The following is a 23478-nucleotide window of genomic DNA, read 5'->3' as shown; positions in this document are numbered from 1 at the left end:
GAAGTTAAATTGTTACCCTGATGGTGAGATTTTATTCCCTGTAGCTCCCTATTTTTGAACCTTCTGAGTATCTAAAGACCCTCTGCTTCTGCTGTATCTCTCATTCCCAAGAGTCAAGACCAAGATACGGTATTTTGAGTAGCCTAAGGAGTGACAATAATTAACCATTTATTTCCCTCTGATGCTTGAAACACTACTAGCACAGATAGACTAGAATTTATTTGTAGTGCAAGGAAACCAGCACTGCATCTGCTTGTATTGAGGAACCATTTTCCTTGTAATTGTAAGGAGCATAAACTGAACTTCTTTGTTAAAAGCAGTTTCTTTTTGCTGCTACATTTGCCACTAATGTAGGGATAGGGCATGTGTATGTAGTGTAGGATCCCTAGGTTTTCTTCCTTGATTAAAAACATCTGCAAGGTCTATGTCCTAATTAGCCAGTAGGAGTGCTGAAAATCTTGCCACCCATTTCACAGCATGTTAAGGTACTCTGAAGACCTGTATGCATTACCACTGGTCCAAGAGTTGCAGCAGCTCTGGGATCTGAAAGACTAAAACTTGCTGTGTTTTAGTCTAGCAGTTTCCAAAGCACAAGAGAAGGACTGCTGACAGCTACCACCTGAGTGAAGGGGTAGCTAAGAATCTCTTCAAGTTTCTTTTGTATTTTAGACTCCTTTGGCTGGTCAGCTAGAAAATGTGCCTCCTCTCAAGTTACTGTCCTTTGTGCAGTCACACCATGCTGATTAAAATACAAACTTGTTCTCCGCATCTGGCCTTAGATGGGATACTTATTCTCACCCTGCAGACCTCCCCTTCAGTCTACTCCTTTGGTTTCTGTGGCTGAAGATATACAGGGCTGGGGGGGTTTGTGAATTGGATAAACTCTCTCCCAAGTAAATCCTGTTGTATTATTATTTAAGATTCAAGAAATTCAGTAACCTAAGATAACTGAAAGACTGAAGTTAAGCTGCTTAACTTTCCCCGCCCTCCCCCACCCCATGATGTAGGATAACTTCTTCTAGCCGTTATCCAAAATTTGAAGTCTTAATACTATATTCATGTTTATTTAATCAAGCTGGGTTTAATCCAGTTATTTCAGGCTATATTTTGGTGTTTAAATAGCCAGTTTCAGAGATTGCTTAAGGACTCTGGCCAACACAGGAGACCCCTGCAGAGGCCATGGATGCTCCTGATCTCTTTCCAGTGTTTGCTGGAGGTTAGTATTCACCAGGCAGAACTGGTGGAAGATGAAGTCTACTTAAACACTGACAGCAGCATGGCTGTGGACTGTGGTGGGTCTGAGCCCTGGCTGCCTATTGTTAACTGTCTGAGCTAATGTAGTCTAGCCTGCTACGAACCACGAACAGGGTTGGTAGCCTTTCAGTTGTAGCAACTGCATCTTAAACTACCAAGAAGAATCTGAGTTGTGTGACTGGCAAAACTGTTGTTTGAGTACCTCAGGGTAGTAGTTACATAGCTGAGAAGTCTGTATAAGCATCTAGGCATGTTGCTGATGGTTTATCCTGAGGTGGTCATGTGTCTGAATGATGCTAACACCAAACAGATGTCTGCTTTCCTATTTTCTTTCAAGCATTTCAGGAAAAGAACTGGCTTCATTATTGCTTTATTCTTGGGACATATGACTTTTTAAACTTAGAGTATCCTCTGAAATCCTTTGTTAAGCTTTGCTATAGGCCACCTGCTATTCAGAACTTGGCAAAATACTGCAAGACGGCTTTGTCTCTTGTACTTATAACTTTGTTTTGATTCTGTTCTCATGTAATTTCCTCCATGCACACTATTTCCTTTGATTTGGTTTGAATAATATGCTTTTCCTTAACGATTCCTGCAGCTAGTAGTATCAGTTTACAGCTGTGTAAGTGATTATCAAATGGAAAGTGTGTATTTCTAGGGTTTGCTTCTAAACAAATGAGGTTACTGACATGTAAGAATAGGGGTTTATTTCAGTCTGTATAAAAGTATATGATGAAAAAAAGTTCATTGGTACAGTAATATGTCATCTTTTCACTCTTGGTCTTTACATGGTGAATTGAAACCAAAAGTTTAAATCTTGTATTCTGAAAAACTGGCAGAGACACTTCTAAAAATAACATTTCTAAGGAAGAGATGCTGTAGCTTTAAAGAGCTTTTCCGTCTTTCTGCTTGATCAAAACATACAATGGTTTTAATTTGGTCAGCTATCTCTGCAACACCTTAAGTTACTGCTCTGGACTCTACTGCTCCTTGACAAGGGTCATGTATATTTGTGGTTTGTGTGTTGAGGAGGAGGGCTGTATGGATGTTGAACTATTTTGCACTTACTGCATTGTATACTAGGATCTTCCTGTATTCTGTAAATCCCTTGATTCAAGGGGAAATACAGAGACTTTGTGCAATTGCAAGCTCCCAGTATGAAGTATACAGGGTAATGTTGTGATAACTTCCATAGTGGGAAGTAAGTACCATGATCCTACCCCAGAAATCATAAAACATGTTTTCTTATCATGGCTTCTAGCTGATGAATACTTAGACCATGACAGTGAGCTGTGTCATGTCTGTATTAGAGGAGGAGAGTATTTCCAGGCCCATGAGACAGTGAGTGTAATACAGTGGTGAGCTGCATGTATTTGAGCTGTTTTGTGTCCGGCCAGAGAAGGTTGATATGCCAGTAATTTGTAATTACTTTACCCACACATTGGAGTTCTAGAAATGCTTCCTACCTGTTAACTGCTATCAGGACCTCAGAACAAAAGGCCTCTCCTCTTCATGAACGCATGAAGAAAGGTGTTCGTTCAATCTGTGGTGGCGTTCTAGAAACAACGTGGTTTGGGTAAAAGTCAAAAGCTAACTTTCTTTCTATAAATCTAAAAAAGGTTTAATAGGTTAAGAGGAAAATGACTTAATGACTTCAGGCTTTATTCTAGATGAAGCTTGGACAAAACCAAGGAGATGGGCTCTGTGTGGGCATGCAGGACTAACTGTTACTTTGGGAGGTGCTGGAGAAGTGGCTCCCCCTCCTCTGGTTTCAACAGGGTGTGTGTTAGGGGTCATTTTGTGTGGGGGTTTTTTATTTCTATTTTTGAAGTCCAACAGGAAAGTTTCTTTTCTTGATGGGATGGAAAAAATTTCTGAGCACTATTTGTAATGCAAATATTTTTTTGTTATTTCAGTATTCCAAGGCTATGTAAATGGCATTGCTGGAACTGTCGTCTTCACTTCCTATTTATTTTCAGATTAAACTTACGCTGTAACTATTTTGGGGTAACACAAAGGTGATGATGAAATTAAAACATATGAAGGACAGGAAAGTTGCACAAATTTGGTGATGTGCACATAGGAGAATTCACCTGTCAGGTGTGAAGCTGTTTTCTGTTAGAGAGAGCAACTGAACTCTTGCAACAGTGCTGGGGACTCAAATACCTGTTCTGACACTTTCTCCATGATTCACAGAAGCAATGGTTATAGATACCAATAGAACGGCAATCTGGGTTTTGGTGGGTTTTTTTGTGTGTGTTGTGTGGGTTGGGTTTTTTTGGGTTTTGGTTGGTTGGTTTTTTGTTGTTTTTGGAGGTTTTTTGGTTTTTTTGTTTTTTGGTTTTTTTTTTTTTTTTAAGGGGACTGGGAAAAAGAATAGAAAATTGTGGGTGGAAAAGGTTGTAAGAACTGTTCGGATGGAGAATTTTCTCTGTAGTGACAGATTTGAACAGTAAAGAATGATCTTAATTGAGAAGAAAACCATGATAGTGTGTGAGATCAGTACTGTTTAGTATATTCACAAATGACATGGACAGTGAGATCGAGTGTACCCTCGCAGTTTTGCAGGTGACACCAAGCTGAGTGGTGCAGCTGACATGCCTGAGGGATTGGATGCCATCCAGAGGGTGTATAGCAAGGTCCAGTGGGGGAGGAGGTAGCTGCATGGGGATTGGTATAGGGCCAGTGGTTATTTCACTTGTTCTCTGGAGTTTTGGTGGTATTGATACAAGAGATACCCAAAAATGTATGGAGGTTTTTTTCTCTTTGATATAAAACTACAGAAACGTTGACTAATGTTTTCCATCTCATTTGAACAAAAATTTGATGTAACTGCCAACTACTGCACACTTTTTTTTATGCTGTAGAAGTTGTATATGGTATTCTTCAGTAAACACCTGCCTTGTAACAGGAATACAATGGAAAATACACTCATGGATTAATGCAAGTCTCCCCCATTAGAAACAGACTGAGACATTACCCCAGTATAAAACAATGCCTACTGTTTATATAGATCCTCTCACATGTAAATATTATCATGCTATTGTAAGAGAGAAATATTATTATTTTTTTACAGGTGCCAAGGCATGGAGAAGAAAAGATGAATTATTCAAGACCACCCACATGCCTAGCCCTGGTCTAGCTCTTAGTCCCATGCTTTCTCTAGCAGACAATATCTAATCTGCCCAGTGTAAGGAGGTCTTGAAATTACTGTTTGTAGCTGCTGAAGCACAAGTACTTATTGCTGAATTGTGTCTTTTCTTGGTTTTTTGCAGATCATGAAGTGTCTGGAATTTCCATTGAAACGGATAACAAAAACGTAAAAGCAGAGGAGTTCAAGGGTACAGTATGGGCATTGCTGTGAATATTTTTAATATAAACACAATCATACAAACTATGTATACATAAGCTGTGCAGCTGTTAAGATTGTCTATCTCTTTCCTGAGAGGTCTAGCTCCTACAATCTCCATTGACTGTGTAATCTTGGTCTTGTCCCCAGTTTCTCCTACTTGATGTGGGGTTGGACTAGATGCTCCCTAGAGGTCCTTTTCAAACTTACTCTATCTATTCTATGATTCTATGACAAGTTTATCAGTCCTTTGTCAATCACTCTAACTTCTGCCTGGTTTCATTCCACCCAAAACAATGGGAACTGATAGAAAGGAGAAGCACTAATTATCTTGCAAGACAGAGAAGTGAGGGACTAGAGAGAGGAAAATGTTAATTGTCACTAACTATAATGGCTATTTACTTATATATGTGTATGTCATGATAAATTACTTCCAATAATGTGCTAGAAAAGTTAAGGAGGCAGGGAGGAAAACCTGATGTTTTCTGTGTAAGTGAGAAAAGGATCCTAGTAGCATGTATGTGAGGTTTGTGAGTTTTAGGGGGTGGTTCTTGGTTGGTTTTTTGCATTTGGGTGGAATGGAGAGAGATGGGAATTTGAGAATTGAAAGAACTGTTTGGTGAGCATTAGGCTTCATTCATCTGTTTTGAAGTAATGATCAAGTATTTTTGGAGGTCTCTAAAGTTGTCCGCTGGGCTTCTGTCAAGTATTCTTGTCACTTCTGGGGAAGTAGAACTTACACATCCAAATGTTCAGGACAGGCAAGAGGAGAGAGTAGCTCTTCAGGTAATATTAAAGCTTGATTAGGCTCTGTCTTTTTATATGATACATAGCTTGCATTTTGTTATTTTGATTTTTATGGTAGAGTGAAATCTGTTTAACATAGGTCAGGTGCCACGCCAAGTTCTTTTTATGTAGCAGCACTGAGGGAATGGTGGGGGCTGATAGACATAGGTATTCAGTTGGATGCAGCTGACCTGAAACACATTTTCCTTTTCTCCTCTTAACTCCTGTTCCTGAAAAGGAGGGTGGTCAGTCACTGGAACAGCCTCCACAGGGAAGTGGTCACAGCACCAAGCCCGTCAGAGTTCAAGCAGAGTCTAAACGACCCTGTTACCCATATAGCTTAAAGTGTTCCTGAAAGCAGCAGGGAGTTGGACTCAGTGATCCCTATGCATCCTTCCAACCTGAGATATCCTATGATTCTGTAACCAAACGATAGCCTTCAGACTAGATGTAAATCCAAGTTAAACATTGTCCAGACCTGTCCAAGATCCCAGATGGCTTTTCCAGGCCTGGCAGAGTCTGGGCTAATCCTGTGGGCCTACTGTAATGCAAGTCAAGTAGACCTGTTCTGGAAATACATCTTGATGACTGTTAGTATGGGAAAAAGCGGGAGAGGCAAATTAAGGAGAGTTTTATTATGTTTTCTCTGTCCCGTGTGTGCTCCCTTTCTTCCATGCTATTCCCTTTCTCTGAATAAGATTAGTGGGAGGGCATCAATGCTAGCTTTTTCTGAAACAAAAAAAAACATGGTATGCAAGAAAGGGGCAGCTCATTCAAGACAGAGGTGACTTGTTCAGCTGAGAACACTTCAGCTGAGCTGCCTTTATGTCAGCTAATGTAGACCAGCTCATGAGACCAGCCAACTGTCACAAGGTCAGTTGCAAAAGCAAGCTCAGCTTGAATGATGGCTTTTCTTTGTTAGAAGGATACAAAAACAAAATTGAAAGGAAACTTCAGCAAATCTTAAGATTCAGGAAGCCTCCACCCATCCACTCAACCTAAAGTCAGGAACCTCAGGCTTCCTGAGTGCACAGCATGTTTTTCGGAGCGGCCAGTGCATGTGTAACGTGTTTCTGGCAAAGAATGCCCTCCTACCTCAATTTTTCTTTCAAGTCAGTCTGTCTAGACATTTTTTTTTTCCTATGAGAGATCACCAAGGCTACCAGTCTGCCCCATGGAAGCTTTGTGTTTCTCTACAGAAAGACCTGGGAAATCGGACTCCAAAGGATGTAGTGGGTAGATCAGTTAGTAGCTCTCAATTGCCCTTCAGCCATGTTTGCATAGACCGGAAATGAGGGTGCCAATTAATGCAGATTGTCTGTATGTTTGAGCAGTGGATATTTGTCTCCTGAAAGCTAGACAAATATTGCCAAAACTATAAAGGCTTTTGGTCCTTGATACGTCTGGCCTGTGTTGGAAGAAGCCTAAAGGTGGCAAGGTCAATATTGTATTTGTTTCTTTTACAGAAGCTTCTGGGAGGTGCTAAATTTTACTTTAACAGATTTGGAGTCAGTCAGAGGTGTGGATAAATTCTTTCCTCTGATGTTGTCTCCCAACAATTCTTATTAATACCTTGACTTAAAGGTTTTTTATTTGGGGGGTTGGGGGTGGGTTGGGATGTGGAATATTTCAGCACGCTGAGAGAAAGGAACTACTGAAACACTGAGTTTATCCCAATAGAGACTGATGGTCTTCATCATCATCTCTGTTAGTCCCTCTCTGTCATGTCTGCGTGTCTGGTTTTGTTTGTTGCTGCCCTTTTTACTTGTTACTGCTTTTGCATTGAAAAGGTCATTGATTGGGAAACCTTCATAAAGCAAACTCTCACCTTCCACATAATCTTACAATAACTGCTGTGAAATTGTAACTAAATATATAAATTACTTAGGATAATATTTAACCATCTTACTAGCATTTTGTCCATCTGCATTAAGTTTGCATTTAAACAGTTAAACTGCTGAATTCAGAATGGTAATTCACAAAATATAATTAACAGGGTCAGAGTCCTTTTTTAATGGTGGTCTGCTCACTAATGAAACTATTTAAACCTAAAATGAGGGAGCAATACAGAATCTGTGCCCATCCAACATGGTCCCCAGTAACTGAAGTTTGATCTGAAGACAACTGAAGTATGGAAAAATTAGTATATTCTGTTTGTGTAAATCTGGAGAAGGCCTGATGCCATCACCTGGAGAAGTAGATATGGCCCTTACTGACTGCTCAAATTCTTTTGAAGAGAGAATATTAACTTCATGGAGTGTGAACATCTACCAAACACAATTCTGAAGTCCTTTATGCATTTATTTTTGATTTATTTATTTTTTCCTCTAGAGGCTATTCTTAGTTGCAAGCACAAGTTTTCCAAAAGTGCGAGCTTAAGAATAGAATGGAAGAAAATTCAGTCTCAAGGAGTCTCATTCGTCTACTACAACAGTGAATTTACAGGTACAGTACTAAAAGCTTAGGCTGATGGTTTAACATGTCATTCTCTAGCATAGATACTGACTCTTTCTTTGGGGAGTAACACTAGGAACTGAACTGTCCTTTTTAGGAAAAGAATTCTTCCTGGGGACAGGGGAGAGGGGAAGCACTTAATATAATTATCAATTATTAGTTACTTTTTAATGAAGTTGAACATAGTAAGACTCAAATCTAAGGAAAATGGTACTGCATGTTCCTTGTCATTTTTCAAAAAGTGAATTACATTTGGATATAAACTCCCAAAAACTACTGCAAGCTCTGCACTCCTATGCTACAAACAAGTTACTGAAGCCTCCCATAGAGCTGGAGGCTTAGATATGAATAATGAAGTAATTTTTATATACATAAAATATAAACTCAGCTGTATATTTTAAATAATTTGTATTCTTTTCAGAAGTGGAATTTCTGCTTATATGCTTTAAAAGGGACTTACCTCAACTTTGTTTTGAAGAAAATATGGGTCTCTGGTACCATGTACACAATAAATGAAGGTTAAGAAGTAAAATAAAAGCACAGTAGTGATTTTGTTGGTTTGTAGAGCTTGCAAGATGTACTGGTCCTGTTGATGAACTTGGGGTTATTTTTCTGCATGTATGTAATTTGAAGAAACACTGGAACTCATGGTTCTGTGTGTGCATGTAACTTTATTTTCATAACAAGCTATAGAATGAAAAAAACTTGTTGTAGGAAGTCTGGCAATATCTTTGCTAAATCCATAAAGTTTTTCTTGCCAAGTTAAAATGTCAAATACCTTGCTGTGGTCTCACTAACAATTCTTTCTGAAAAAAATAAGTTAGTGATTGCTATCCCTCTCATGGAAAATAATGTCTTTTTTTGTCACCTGACTACTACTATACATGTTCTCTTGAAATATCTGCAGAAAAAAAGCATTCCATCTTCCAATTAGAAAATGTATGACAGATGTAGGGGTTTTTAACTGAGGGGGGTTTTGTTTGTTTTGGGTTTTTTTTGGTTTTTTTAGACCAAATGGACAAGTTGTGGAAGGTTCTTACTGTCTTGGGAGGGCAATTACATATTGCTCCTTGGTGATAGATAACTAACACCGAACAAACGAACAACAGCTTATAAATTGCATGTGATTTCAGAACAAGCCAATGTGACACAGGCATTTGCTATAAGCAAAGAGCAGAAACTTCTCTGTCTGTTCTTCCTTAAAGGTGATCTTCGAGGCCGAGCAGAGATGCTGAATACAGGAATCCGTATTAGAAATGTGACTAGAAGGGATTCTGGGACCTACCGCTGTGAAATCAGTGCAAAGAGTGAAGAGGGACAACGCCTGGGAGAGGCTACTATTACTCTCACAGTATTGGGTACAAACTTTATTACCTGGGCTTCTGTAACAAAATTGAATGATGGCAAGGGGTATTGATAGTAAGGTTGTCTGCATGGTGGTGTGGCTGCTGGTTTTTTGGGTGGTGTTTGGGCTGGGTTTGTAAACACACGTACACATGCACATCCTACAGTGTACTCACAGAAGAGCTTTGTAATATGCACATTTGCATTGGAAAGAAATATAACTAGGGTTTTAATGATACAGTGTGGGTTTCAGTTCTCAAAACTCAGCAAGTATGCTGATCTATGTATTGGTGAAACTTCCATTTCTACTAAAATTGAAGTCACTCAGTGGCTGAGAATCTGGATAAAATGATCATGGTGTTTGGCACTGAAAAGACAGCATCTGTCAACACTTACAAGTATTCCTAAGGAGCAGTTCATTCCAATATGCTACAGTCTCCTGTTTTTGGAAGGAGAAACTGCTGCAGTGTCTGTGCAATGCCAGCCAGTGAGCTAGAAATCTGTGGTCTTTATTTACAAAAGAGATGGTGTTGGCTTGGGGGGTGGTTGTTCTTTATGGGTTTTCTTTTCATTTTCTTTCCTTTTTCCCTATTGGGGAATGGAGGGAAGAGAACACATTCTTTTTACGTTCCTGGTATTTTTCCCAGGGGATGAGTGGTAGAGGTTGGTGGATTTTTTTTCTTTTCTCTGTATAAGGAGAAAGGAAAATACTTGCTTTTGTGGTTTCTATATGGTATTGTTGTATAGTTTTGGTGGATTTGTTTTGGTTTTCATTTTTTTTTAATGAAAAATAATTGATCTTTTATAAGTAAAATCTCAACGTTCTTCATAAAGAATGATAAATTCATGAACTCCTGATTAGTTCCAACAATGAGCTACTAAAACCCCCAGTTACTCCTTCTTTCTTCCATTCTCTCAACAGCTTTTCTCTTTTAAATATAGCTTCTTAATTTAAAGTTTAAATCTTCAGAGTCCAAAGAAGAGAATGTGTGTGTGTTGCTCATGCTTTTTTTCAAAGTTAATGCAGATTAGTTAGTATTTCACTTGGTTTTCTTTATTTCTGCTTCTGATTTTAAAATCAGTCAAGAAAAAAATATGAATACTTGTTAAGGTGTCACTTGTGCTTTTAATGTCCCATGCATGCCTCTTCACTCTTGGCTTTCTTCTACATAGGTTCCTGTTACAAAAAACAAACAAACAAAAAAAGCTAAGTTCCATTTCTATTCATGTACTAAAAATTGGAAAAGAGACATTTCATGCAGATGGAATGATCAGTTGTCCTGCATCTGAAATGTGTGGGAATGTTTAATTTATATTGAAATTTAGTACCCAATTAGTTTTGTTCCTCAACCTGGGATTTACGCAATGGCTATGATGGTGGCCATTCTTGGTAATTCTTTCTCACAGTCATTCTTCAAAAATTCTTTTAATTAAAAAAGAAAATAAAAATCTTTCTCATTTCTGTTTTTAAATACAGGGGTAGGGAAGAGGGAATTTGCTGGACTACAGATTCTCTGAGTTACTCCTCCTCTGTGTGAGCAAGAGGCCCCATACAAGAAGTGAGATGCAACAAACTCTGAGATTGGATGGGAGTGTATAGATTGGAGACAGGATGACACAGCACATGGGGTGGAGGCAGGGAGCAGGCATTTTTCTTCCATTTTTAGCATCACCCAAATTTTGCTGTGCTCTCCAGTAGCAGGACTCTACCTTCAACCCCTTTTCCATTACCTCATTTCATTAACATGCTAATTTCTGAGCAAGCATGCAAGTGCTCACCTCCTCACCAGTGTCAAACTGTTGTCATATAGACAATACTAAGACGACTGTAACAAGTGCAATTTCATTGTCCAGTTGCTCCGACTACTCCGGTGTGTGAGGTACCCAGCTCTGCGATGACAGGAACAGTAGTGGAACTGAGCTGTAAGGAGACAGAGGGGTCTCCTCCATCTGAGTACCAGTGGTACAAGAACGGTGTTGCCTTACTGGAAAAGACAGGAACAGGCAGTGCTAGAGCAGCAAACATAACTTACACCATGAATAAAAAGTCTGGCACTCTGGTAAGTGTAATAACCAACTCTGTCATAATCAGATATCCAGATGACCAGATCTACTGTTTAGTATAATGATACACAATAGCCTTAATCCCAAAATGCACAAGGTCTTTGTTGGAGATCAATGTCATGCTGAAATATGTGCTAACAGATGTAGAAAGTGGTTTCTGCCTCGGACTGATGACAAGCCATAGACATTGAGTGATACAGACAAATTGGGTGAGTTGCAAGGCTGCAGTAATGATAAATGAGCAGAATGTAGAAAATATGTAACAAATTTCACCTTGTCAGTTAGCTACCTAGTGCCAGGTGAGAATGATCTCTCAAGGTGTCAACAGAGTTCTATTGGTAGCACTTTAAAATCTGAAATAGCAACTTCATGCACTTCAGTGGGAGTGTAGCTCTAAGGGGGGGTGCAGAATCTGTGCTGTCCAGTGGCATTATTTACAAGTTCCAGTCCAGTACTTGTGAAATCAGTGGGAATGGGTCAGGGCTATAGGTAAGCTTAGTGGGGTTTTTATTTACCTGTGCTTGTTTTATGGGTCTTTTGGTTTGGGGGTTTTTTGCCCCTCAGAACTTGTCCTCTCTTTCTTATCCCTCCCCCATTAGCTGATCCTTCTAAAAATGAAATGGATACATACTACTTATGATGCATTTTCAGATGAGATTTTTCAGAAGAGTTGTTCTAGGAATACCCCACTCTTGTGCATGATCAAATGTGGAAACTGAAATGTGACTAAGCATTCAGAGGTGCTGTGGATCTTTCAGCACTCTGGAAACTAGCTGGACTACTCAAAATTATTAATAACTTCTGAAAAATCTTAGTTTTAAAGTATGGGATATATTAAAATGGAAAAAAGTTAGCAAGTTTTAGGATTAAAACAAAAAAAAAAACCAACACAAAAAACACGGGGATTGACATGAGGTAAGTCTCTGTCCGTCTCTTGCGTCCACCTTTTTATTTTTACAGACAACATCAGCTGCTCTGCCCCTGTTCATCAGTTCTGTAGCCCCATCATAGAAGGCCACCAAATTGGTCAGGCAGGATTTCCCCTTAGTGAAGCCATGTTGGCTGTCGCCAACCACCTCGTTGTTTTTCATGTGCCTTAACATGCTTTCCAGGAGAATCTGTTCCAAGATTTTGCCGGGCACAGAGGTGAGACTGATTGGTCTGTAGTTCCCTGGGTCTTCCATATTCCCCTTGTTGAAAATGGGAGTTATATTTCCCTTTCTCCAGTCGTCGGGAACTTCACCTGACTGCCATGATTTTTCAAATATGATGGACAGTGGCTTAGCAACTTCATTTGCCAGCTCCTTCAGGATTTGCAGATGGATTTTACCAGGTCCCATGGACTTGTGCACATTCAGGTTCCTAAGATGATCTTGAACCTGATCCTCTCCTACAGAGGGCCTAAAGTCTTCATTCTCACATTCCCTGCGTCTGCCTTCCAAGACTTGAGTGGCATGGCTAGAGCACGTGCCAGTGAAAAGTATTTGATAAATAGTGCAGTTCAGCATTTCTCCATTGGAAAAAGAGAGAAGGGGGGGGCTGGGTGGGGATGGGGACAGACTTGTTTCCCACAGAAAGTTTGTGGGTCATGATTATTATTTGTTTGTTAAAATGAACAAAATATTTTGATTTCAGGGATTCTGAGATTAGAGTGTGTCTAAGAAACTACTGATCCACTGAAAAAGAATCTCCTCATAGATCTATTCCATCTAGCTAAAATGTCCATCTAAAAGTCCCTCTTAGACCAGAAGCTGAAGGACCAGGGAATATGACTAGGGAGCTGAATTATGACATTTTGTTTAAACAAACAAACCAAACCCCTATTGACATGTCAAAATTTCTGTCCCACAGGCAAGTCTGATTTTTATTTATTTTTTTTCCCCATTCTGATAATGGTTTTGGACTCTTTCTTAACAGCTGTTTAACACAGTTACAAAGAATGACACTGGAGAGTATTTCTGTGAAGCCTCCAATGGGATTGGATTATCTCAGAAATGCTCAGTGAAGCGAATGCAAGTTGGTATGTGTCAAACAAAATAAGGAAGGAAGCCAGTCTTGCAATAGGAATTATTCTATTGTGTAGTGCAACTGAGAAGCTAAGAATTATATCTTTTCGTTTGATTATAGCATTTCGGGGGAGGAATAATAATGAGTTCCTTCTATGTAGGTGCTGTGGCTACTTAAAGCATTCCTTTCATACAGCACAAAGAGATCTCTCTGCATTTCACAGAAAAGCAGCTAATTAAGTACCTTAAAATTATTGTACTAGCCAGCCTCTAGGTTGCTAAATACTGAACTTCACAGAACAGAGCCTTAATATTTCAGATTGCTTTTCTGGAAGGAGTACAGGATGATGTTCAGTTCACTGGGTTATTTTCTTTATGAAAACCTCCCTTTTCATATACATTCACGTGAGATCTTAATGTATCTTACTGTAACAGATCAGAAATTTGACTGACTCATTTATACCTGCCAGAGGAACATTGAAGAAGTCAGTGTTGCTTTAAAAAAAAAAAACAACCACCAAAACAAACAAACAAACAAAAACTATGCTGCATGTTTCTTTTCCACTTGCACAGTGTAGCAGAAGTGTAACACTGGTTAGCTAATAAAGAATTTAGCAAGGGCTGAAGAGGCAAAGTCTATAGTATCTAATAACCCCAAATGTGTGAGTGTTTTGGCAAATATAAAACTAGTCTTGCAGATGGGATAGGAAAGCAGATGGTAACAAATCCTAACAAATACCGCACAGAATTTCATGTCCAAGTATTCCATCAAGTAATTATCCAGTGCTTTCGTAGAACTTAGCTGAAAGTCACTGTATCATGGCTTTTAACGCATTCCTGGTTGATTATGAGCAAGTGTTCCACAAGCTACCTAGACAGAATCCCTCTGTTGTGGAAATAAAAGTCCTAAATTGCTGTCACCCAATGCACCAATACTGATAACTTTGGGTGTAAAATTCCCAACCAAATATTAATGTATGCTTAAAGTCATGATCCAAATTGGTAACTGGTCATACAACAAAAAGCTGTGAAAATGTTTCTGCTGGTTTATGCTTCTTTCTCCTAAAACAGATGATTGTCTGAAGCTCTTGGTGATTATACTGGGGAAATGAACATAAGTCATCCCCTTCGAAATAAAAATGGCTAGGTGTTTCATTAGCCCAGTGTAGAATTTAACTTTGGATATCTGGGCTAAAATATTTATTGGCCTTTATCATACTGAATTTTAAAAGCCTTGTTGTCTAAAAATAAAAAAGCACTAAATTTTAAATAACTGGCCTGAAGAGTTCTTCAGGACTGAGACTTGCCATCAGCTGCTTCAGTTATTTTAGGAAAACTATATATGAAAATGCTTCGTTTAAGACTTTTAAAGATTTCAAGTTATTTTCCGTTAGAATCGTATGACTTGAATACTTATTTGGGATAGGTATAATGAGGAGTATGTATCCCTTTAAGCCTCTTATTCTTTCCTTATTTTTGACCCGGACTAAGCAGTTGAAGTGTGTCAAGCACTCCTGTCAATGTGGCTGTGATACTGTAGTGCTTTTGGACTGCTTATCTACATCCAAGTGTTATCAGTTGACTTAACACAGCTTGGGCCAAAGTTCTCCAATAGGTACAAACAGTGCCTGTAATAATTAGGGGGAAAACAAATCCAACCAATGGAAATTTGGATTGGATTACAACATTGGACTTCTGTCTTGTAATTACAGATGACCTCAATGTAAGTGGTATCATCGCTGCAGTAGTATTTGTGGCTCTGGTAATGGCATTGTGTGGCCTTGGAGTATTTTATGCCCAGAAAAAGGGCTACTTTACAAGTAAGTAAAATAAAACCACTCCTTCCTTATGTCAAAAAAACCCTCAAGTCTGTACTTCTGACTGTCACATTCTCCTGTTCATGAAGGCTCTAACTCCATGGTACTAAAAAGCATTACAACAGTAACTTTTTTGGTGCTGATGTTTTTCTTCTGCCAACTTCTACTGTAAAAGATACTTAAAGAGTGACTTGGAGACGTTTGTGCAGTTGCATAAGGTACTAAACAGCAATCTAGGGAGAGCAAGGACCCGAACCCTAGGTCCTGGAGCCCTTATGCTCTAGTTTTGAGAGGGAATAGCAGGGGCAACATAAAAACAAGCCCTGAAAGTTCACTTTCAGACCAAAAGCTGTGAGTGGCCGAGTTCCGACGAAGGGTAAACTAAGTTAACGGGCTCCCTCTTCTGGGTCGTGGTGAAAGTGCACGTGGAGAGAGTTGCTTTTAAAGCTTACTAAAAGCTCGACACCAAGATAACAACCTCTTCTCAGGGTTTACATTCGTGCAGAAAGGATGCCAAATGTCGGGGTCTGAGAAGGTCCACTGCCTGAAAGTAACAGGCTGACAGAGCTGCTGTTAGAGTTCATGTTTACCTGGAGGTTTATTTACCTTTGAAAGCAACCTAATATTTTTCTGTCCAAATTCACACCAGAAGAGACACTTGGTTCACAAACTCTTAGAAACGGAAGTGCTGAATAAGCTTCGAATAACTATTTCAAAGAACTTTAAATCAGCTAGGAAAACTGCTTTTGTGCTAATTGTTTTTCTTTTTCTCTTTTTCAGAGGAAAGCTCTTCCCAGTAAGTATCTTGATGCAAGGTTGTATACAAATCACTGCAAACTTCACCTACATTTCTGATTTAGTCATCCACGATGAGTGCTTAAGGCCTTTCTCTCATGGCTCTTGTACAGTGGCTTTGTTGAACACCTGATCCTACACACCAGCTGGTTCCCTTACTAGAACCAGCACGTTGGTCAGAAAATAATGAAGAATTGTTACTGTGATCAGTGTACAGAGATGTGTCTTTTTACATAGTTCCAGTTTAAACCACTAACTCGGCTACAGGTATTTCTCTCCTCTTCAAACCAGACAAAAGATCATAGAATGGCTTGGGTTGGAAGCGACCTTAAGATAATCTAGTTCCAACCCCCTGCCATGGGTATGGACAACTCGCACTGGACCAGGTTGCTTCAAGTCCCATCCAACCTGACCTTGAGCACGGCCGGGGATGGAGCATTTACCACTTCTTTGGGCAACTTGTTCCAGTGCCTCACCACCCTCACAGTAAAGAACTTCTTCCTTATATCCAGCCTGAACTTCCTGTATTTAAGTTTGAACCTATTACCCCTTGTCCTATTACTACAGTCCCTGATGAAGAGTCCCTCTCTGGCATCCTTGTAGGCCCCCTTCAGATACTGGAAGGCTGCTATGACATCTCCATGTAGCTTCTCCAGGCTGAACAGCCCCGGTTTTCTCAGCCTGTCTTTGTACAGGAGGTGCTCTAGTCAAATGATCTAGCTAGACGATCAGACCCAAACTGAACTATCCTCATATCCACATCTACAGATAATTTCAGGAAATGGTTTGTAAAAAACAACTGGTAGAAACCTTCTGAGGGTGTCTGGTCTACTCACTTGATACGGATGATTTATTTCAGGCACTTAAGTTTCTTAGGTTTATCTTGGCATTCTTAGGTAATAGCATGTAAATATATATTAAAGAAATACAAATACTACTTCAAAATACTGTGTGGTTTACACTGGCCATGAACTAGACAAAAAGCATAACTTGAAGACCTGAAAAGACAAGCTAGGCAAGGTAACCCGAGAGTGGTTCATGAGTCAATGACAGCTACCTAAAAGCATTCAATGGATTTATTCATAAATAAGTTTCTCAAAGGGTTAAAACATAACACCAGAAAAGTCACTATTTAACCTATGTTCCTTTCCTGCTCTGTTAACAGGAAGAAGACCAACTATCAATCTACAAGTGAAAAGGCAAGTATTTTGTATTTAGTGGCGGGTTTAAATTTTGGATGTCTTCAAAACTTACCCATCTCTGATGGTTTTGCACATACTCCCACCCCTGACAAACTGTACGCACCACCAGTACCTGGAAACACCTTCTCTCTGTTTGCATTTATAGCTTTCTATTTCTCAGTCTCTCCCTGTTCTAGTCCCTTAATTCTTTTTCTTTCAAATGTTCTGGATTATTTTCCAGCTATCAGATAAACTGAAGAGTAACAAACACCCTTATACTATTTGCCAGTATCATCTATCCACTAAATGATGCCTTTTCTTGTGAAAACTTCCACTCTGTCTTGCTTGTACACTCAGTTAACCAAGGAAACTAAGTTGGAGTTCAAGGCAGCAGTGAGAGAAAGGTTTGGCCTTAGTTTCTCTAAGGCTTTACTGAGTATGGAAGCTACGCTTCCTACTTTTCCCCCCTTCCTTGAGAGGGTTCAAGGGCTTTAACTGCACATTAGTCGCTCCAGCTTTTCAGATTGGTGCAAGAATGGAGCTCCAACTAAAACGTCAACTTAATTTTGCTATCTATAGTTTAAGGTTACGTTAATAGCCTTAAAAGCTTGCTGAACACCACCCATTTCTTTAATCAAAACAGAACACACTAAACAGCATAAGCTTACTCCTTCACCTAATATGTATGTAAGAAACTTACTGAAGCCAGCTGCCTGGTTGCTCAGGGTGGGAAGGAATAAACTTTGAAAAGCTGGTATCTTTTTTCCAGTATTAATGCAGCACTTACTAATCAGATGCTCAGTGGAGCTGTTTGATACTTGTAGTTTTTAATAGGTTACTTCTGTGTAGCAGTGTACTGTGTAGACTTCCCTTTCATGTTAACTAATAATGCTTTGGGCATGCTTCTTTTCAAACTTGATGCCTTAGTTTCTTCTGAAATGTACAATGTTAATCTGGTTAAAATCCTTGCACTATTACCTATGTTAACTTGTTTGCTTCATTTAGGATTTCAAGCATACCAAGTCCTTTGTTATTTAGAAGATTTCAGCCTCTGTGAGGGACACCAAATGACTACTTGTTATACAAAAGTATCAAAGGGATCTTTTGACCTCTACTCTGTAAATAGTTTCCATGTACTACATGCTGAAAATAGAAACTGCCAATGTTTAGATCCAGTCAACCTAGTTGTGATTGCTTTTTAGGAGAGAAAAAAAAACCCAACCAAACTGCACAAACCCCCCACTCCCAAAACCACCAAACCCCCTTAACTTAAAGGTAGAATTAAACTGAATATACAAGTCAACTTGTGTGAAGACTTCTTGAGCAACCTGATCTCGTGGAAGGGGGGCTGGAACTAGGTGATCTTTAAGATCCCTTCCCTGTCAAACCATTCTACTATTCTCATTTTGTTCATGTATATGTACAGCAATATTGGATTCACTCTTACAGCTTGGAACCATCTATTCGAATAACTTTCATTGGTGATCTTGCTACCCCTACTTCAACTACCTATGTCTACCCCATTGTCAAGGGCTCAAACTCTCCTGCAATTCTGATGACTTAATACCTTGACATTGTATTATGTTTGCCAACGCCATCTGTGTATAAGTAGTTGTGCAGACTTTAAACTCACTATCCTAACAGAATTAAGCTTCCTGTAATTGAGCCTGAAGCAGTGGTTCATTGTCTAATATAAAATGCCTTCAGCTTCTCTTCCAGAAAGAAGTCTCCATCTCACTCTTTCTGTAGACTGCATATGTAATTTCATTCTGAAGAAAAATGATGCCAGTATAACTCAGGTTGTAGTATGTGGATCCCAACTGTTGAAGTGTCACAAATAAATAGTTGGTCTGAACCTGAAGTGTCTGTGTCAGTAGTTAAATTACTGAAATTTAAATCTCGCAACCTCATTAACAAGTTTCAGTTGCTTCTGTAAGAATAACACTTTATCTGTGTGTTCATTGATGCAGTGTAAAATTAGTGGACTTTGTGCCTACACTTCTGGCTCTGCAGGTCCATTCCTACCACAGAGCTTTGCTACAGATTTAGGGTTCATGGGATTTTTTTCTGCAGCAGCTTTCTGGATGTGACCAACTCAGAAAAACAAGCAGCTCCTTCTTGATGTGTCATTATCAACGTTAGAACTTCTCAGCACTACAACACAGCTTTGCAGTTAACATTGAGAAACGGTACTCAGCTGCCTCAGTCACCTGAACATCATAGCTAACTATGTTCACCATACAGTTAAGAACTTCTTCACACTTCTGAAATCAAACTTCAACACTGCATTTATTAAGTTACAACTGGTGCCATGTTCAGCAACTCCACTGCTGTATGCTGCTGCTTGGTATGCTGCAACCTACAGAAATCATTTTGGAGTCTCCTCAAAGTTGGGCTCTAGAGGAGGAAACGGAGAGAGAAAATTTGTATTAGCATCTTTTCATTCCAGCCTTGAACAGCACAATTAATCTGTTACTTAAAGAAAGCTAAACAGTAAGTTGGCAAGCTAAAGCAAGCTCTTGTACGCTACCACTTACTTTGTGTCAGGGTATGATTGGATGTGGGCAGCACTAAAGAATAAACTACGCTGGAGATGGGTCTTTTGCACCTTAAAGGAGTTATGCATAAAGTTTAAGACAGACATGTACCTTGCTAACATTCTGCTTAAACAGCTTTAGCAACACTTGGGGAAGGGGAGAAGGCACAGAGAAGATGAAGTCATCAACCAGAACTTACTGGACCTTGACACTAGTATTTCCAACATGGCTCTGGTATAAGACTAAGTAACCAAGCTCTTCTTTCCTCTTGATTAGTGTCTTACTGCTGATTAACAGAATGGAGCACACAATTTCAACTCCACTCAGCAAAAAATATTCTCCACATACAAACACTGATGAAGGAGTTCTCAATGGCAAAGGTACAAACTCAAAAGGACTTTAGGGCTTTAGACAGGTGGGCTGTAACACCTGTTCTCCTTGCTACAAGGAGTCTGAGAGGAAAGCTCATCTTAATCTTCATTAAGACAAAAACTTAAAGTTTCTACCCATCTAGGCACTTAGTTTTGCAGGCTTGTTGAAACTGGATTAAGGATAGGCAACAGTGGTAAAAGAACAGTCTCCCCCCTCCTTTGTGCTGTTCCTGCAGTCACACACGTTTTGTTTGATCTCAGAGAAATCCTAAACTTTAATGTATTGTTTCACACACTACACAGAAATAAAACTGAATATAAAGAAATTGCATCCCTAAAACTGAGGAAAAGAAATGCCATAGATCCTACTTTATAGATGCTCAGTTTTATTTGCACCAGTAACAATCTGACACCAAATCCTTTCTTAATCCAACTGAAATACCACTGAAACCCAAAACATTTTTAGATGTGTTCCTAGTCTGTATCAGAGGTTCCAGTTAGTCTGTGGTGGCTTGACCTTGTCTGGCTGCCAGGTGTCTACCCAGCCTTATGCTCTCTTACTCTTTCTCTCCCTCCCTCCTCAGGAGGGTTACAGATAGAGACAGCATTTTTCACCCTTTTAATATGCTGTCACAGAGGTGCCACCAGCATCACTGACTAGCTCAGGTGCATCCTGCAGTGCATCCATGTTGAACCAGATGAAACTGGCTCTGTCTGATGTGTGGATACGCCCTAACCTCTCCTGACAGAGGTCCCCCTGCAACCAAAACCTTGCCACATAAACCAAATACACTGGCGCATACAGAACATTGCTGAATCCCAGCTACCAGCTGCTTACAGCTTACCAGAAAGACAGATAAAGTCAGGTTTTGTGGGGGGTAAGCTAGAAGTGCTTGTGAGCAATGAAGACTCTGAGCTGTACCTACACATGCATGTAAAAGAAAAAGAACTACAGGAATGAGCCTGTCCATAAAAAAAAATTAAGTTGGCTTTATGTCCTGAGGCAGACAGAGTCTGTGCAGTTTCTCTATATTCTTGATAAACAATTGTCACAAGCATTCTTCTTGTCATAATTAATCTGGGTAACATGGAAACATGCTCACAGAAACTTAGCGCAGTTAAACAGAAGCCATACCCAAATAACCAAAGAAAGAGGTTTAATGTAATTTAGTCACAAAGTAATCATAAGTAACCAAGTTAAGTTCTGGGTTCATTTTCTGAAATCACTCACTTTACAGATGAGCTTACAAAATTTACAAATTGCACTTTGGGTGACATAGAAAACTAGTTTTCAAATTAGTCTGATGACATCTTTGGAAGGATGAGAAGAAGAAACAAACAAACACACAAGAAAAACCCGCAGCAAAAAGCCCCAAAACATGGGATATTTCTTTAGGGTCTTTGAAAGGTAACTTAAGATAGCCTGATCTGACCATAAGTTTTGTTAAGCATCAGGATAAATGAGTCCACACGTCTACTGGAAAGGCAAATAATCAAAAAAAGGAGCCAGATGGATTCAGCTGTGAAGTCTGCAAAAGTAAGGGGACTGACCAAGGGCATCTTACATGAAACTAACAGACCAAATAAAAACTAAATGGGAATTACTTAAGAAAACCAGTCAGTGAACATGCCCTTACTTGCAATTAGAAATTAAATAAGATTGTGAACTCACCCTCAAATTTAAATTCTGGAAACTTAGTTAGATCTCCCCCACCATATGCCCGTTGAAGTCGAGCAAGGGATTCGTTCATTTCTTTCTGAAATTCAGGGCCTGCATCAACAGGCCCTCCTGCTTGCCTACAAAAACAAACATAAAACCATTCAAAGTTCTGATTAACAGTTCAGTTCTGAAGCTTCATGTGGAAGGTCTACATTTTCATGGCCATTTACAAACTCAGAACCTTTCTAACAACCAACTAAAGCAAGCCATTTAAAATATTTCCAAAAGTCAAGATATGACACTCCTTAGGGTCTTCCACATGAACAAGGTTTTCAGGGTAAAGTACAGGCTTTCTACTATCAGTGATGAAAATACAAGTGACAGAGGTAGCTTTTTGAGACATAAGGCTACACCAAGTATCCAGGCTTTCAGGATTCTCAATTTCACTTGTTCCAGGTGTGACTTCCTAACAAAATTGTTATTCATACCTCTACTATGTCTGAATCAGCGATCTTGGTTAGTAAAGCTTAACTGTTCTCGCAAAGAGGTCATGTTTTGAGTACTAAATAAGCAAAAAAACCCAAGAGACAGGGCACCTTGCATTCATGTAAAATCAGACAGGAATTTCTCAGGATATAAAGGTAAAATAATTAAAATAGGAACTCTTTAGATTACCAATGCTCAGCTGAGCCAGCACACTTATGATTGGTAAAGCCACCAAAAATACACCTCCATAAGCAGGCTGGTTTGTAGGTGTGGAAATTAATAGAACTAAGAAACAAACAGAACTAAGAAATGGCTGATTTCCTTCCCCAGAATAAATTACACAGAATTGCTAGAGCTTTAATTTCCTATTAAGTAGTTCATTCAAGCATTACAAGAATCTAAGATCCCATTTAAATTAACTGCTTATTAACTTGAGATATTTAATGAAACAGCCTCACAGTTCCATTAATTCTCAATTGCTTTTGGAGGCTATTTCCATTCAGCTTCTGGAAACAAGACTGAAGAACAGCCGCTTTCCCCAGACCAGAAAAAAGGGTGTTCGTATTTTTTTCCTATTTACAGAGCACAATTATGGGTAAAAATGAACATACTGGTACGTTCATGTAGCATGCAACTGAATGCCCTAACTCCCCATGAAGACTGGCATCAGCTTTACTTCGCTTTTTAAGAGAGGAAAACCAAAAATGGCCATTGTCTGTTAGGTAAGCAAGAATGAGCCTTCTTACCTGTGACACTACCATCAAGCATTTCAGGAAAACATACCTTGAGCATTTACAGACCAGCCCACAAACCTAGCACATTTCAGCATTTGTCAAAAACAACATTATTCCCCTTTTTGCCATCAGCCTTAAAATAATTTCCTCTGCTTACTTGCTCTTTGTGTTGTATTCTCTGATCTTGTCCAAGAAGAGCTTCTGAACTGGATCGAGCTCTTTTGTCTTATTAAAGACGACAGCAGAAAGCCCTATGTTTCTGCGCAACTGAGTGGACACAGCGGAGCGAAAAATGGATGAGAGTCGCAAAATCTGGTTCAGAATCATGACGACACTAGTATTCCAGCTAAAAAACAGAAACCCAGAACAGAAACACAGAATTAGCTCTTTCTGCAACGTAAATGTGTAAAAAAAGCAACTGATTTGGTTCAGAGATAAGCTTTACACCAAAAACGAATACTTAAACCAGGCAGCAACCTGTGGAGGAAACTCGGGCAAGCCGCTGAGCTCAAGGACCGCGGGTCACAACCGCCTTTGCCCGCACCGCCACCGAGACAAACACGGAATGCCAGGTTTCGCCTCGCTTAAAGAAAAAGTAACAACTTTAACCCAGTCCATACGAGCAGTGGCCGCGGCCCCA

General features: G+C 39.5%; 2 protein-coding genes across 2 annotated transcripts; one reads left to right on the top strand and one right to left on the bottom strand.

Moving 5' to 3' along the window:
• Window positions 1–4529: 4529 nt before the first annotated feature.
• JAM2 (junctional adhesion molecule 2) lies at window positions 4530–18088 on the top strand (the record flags this gene model as incomplete). Its single annotated transcript, XM_010023212.1, has 9 exons — window positions 4530–4595; window positions 7721–7834; window positions 9049–9201; window positions 11042–11247; window positions 13169–13271; window positions 14970–15077; window positions 15855–15870; window positions 17035–17068; window positions 18056–18088. Coding segments are annotated over 9 exons (833 nt in total), but the record flags the coding sequence as incomplete, so codon positions are not given.
• A 1227-nt stretch (window positions 18089–19315) lies between these two features.
• On the bottom strand, window positions 19316–23172 carry ATP5J (ATP synthase, H+ transporting, mitochondrial Fo complex, subunit F6). The gene is made up of 3 exons (XM_010023211.1): window positions 22996–23172; window positions 21631–21755; window positions 19316–19447 (listed from the first exon to the last, which is right to left on the bottom strand). The coding sequence occupies exons 1-3, from the start codon at window positions 23163–23165 to the stop codon at window positions 19419–19421; spliced, it is 324 nt and encodes a 107-aa protein (XP_010021513.1). The 5' UTR covers window positions 23166–23172; the 3' UTR covers window positions 19316–19418.
• Between the last annotated feature and the right edge of the window lie 306 nt (window positions 23173–23478).

This window comes from Nestor notabilis, unplaced genomic scaffold (genome assembly GCF_000696875.1).
Source record: "Nestor notabilis isolate BGI_N333 unplaced genomic scaffold, ASM69687v1 scaffold14451, whole genome shotgun sequence".
Taxonomy (NCBI): Eukaryota; Metazoa; Chordata; class Aves; order Psittaciformes; family Psittacidae; genus Nestor; species Nestor notabilis.
Note: the sequence above shows the minus strand (reverse complement) of the source record. Positions and strands in the feature narration are given on the sequence as shown.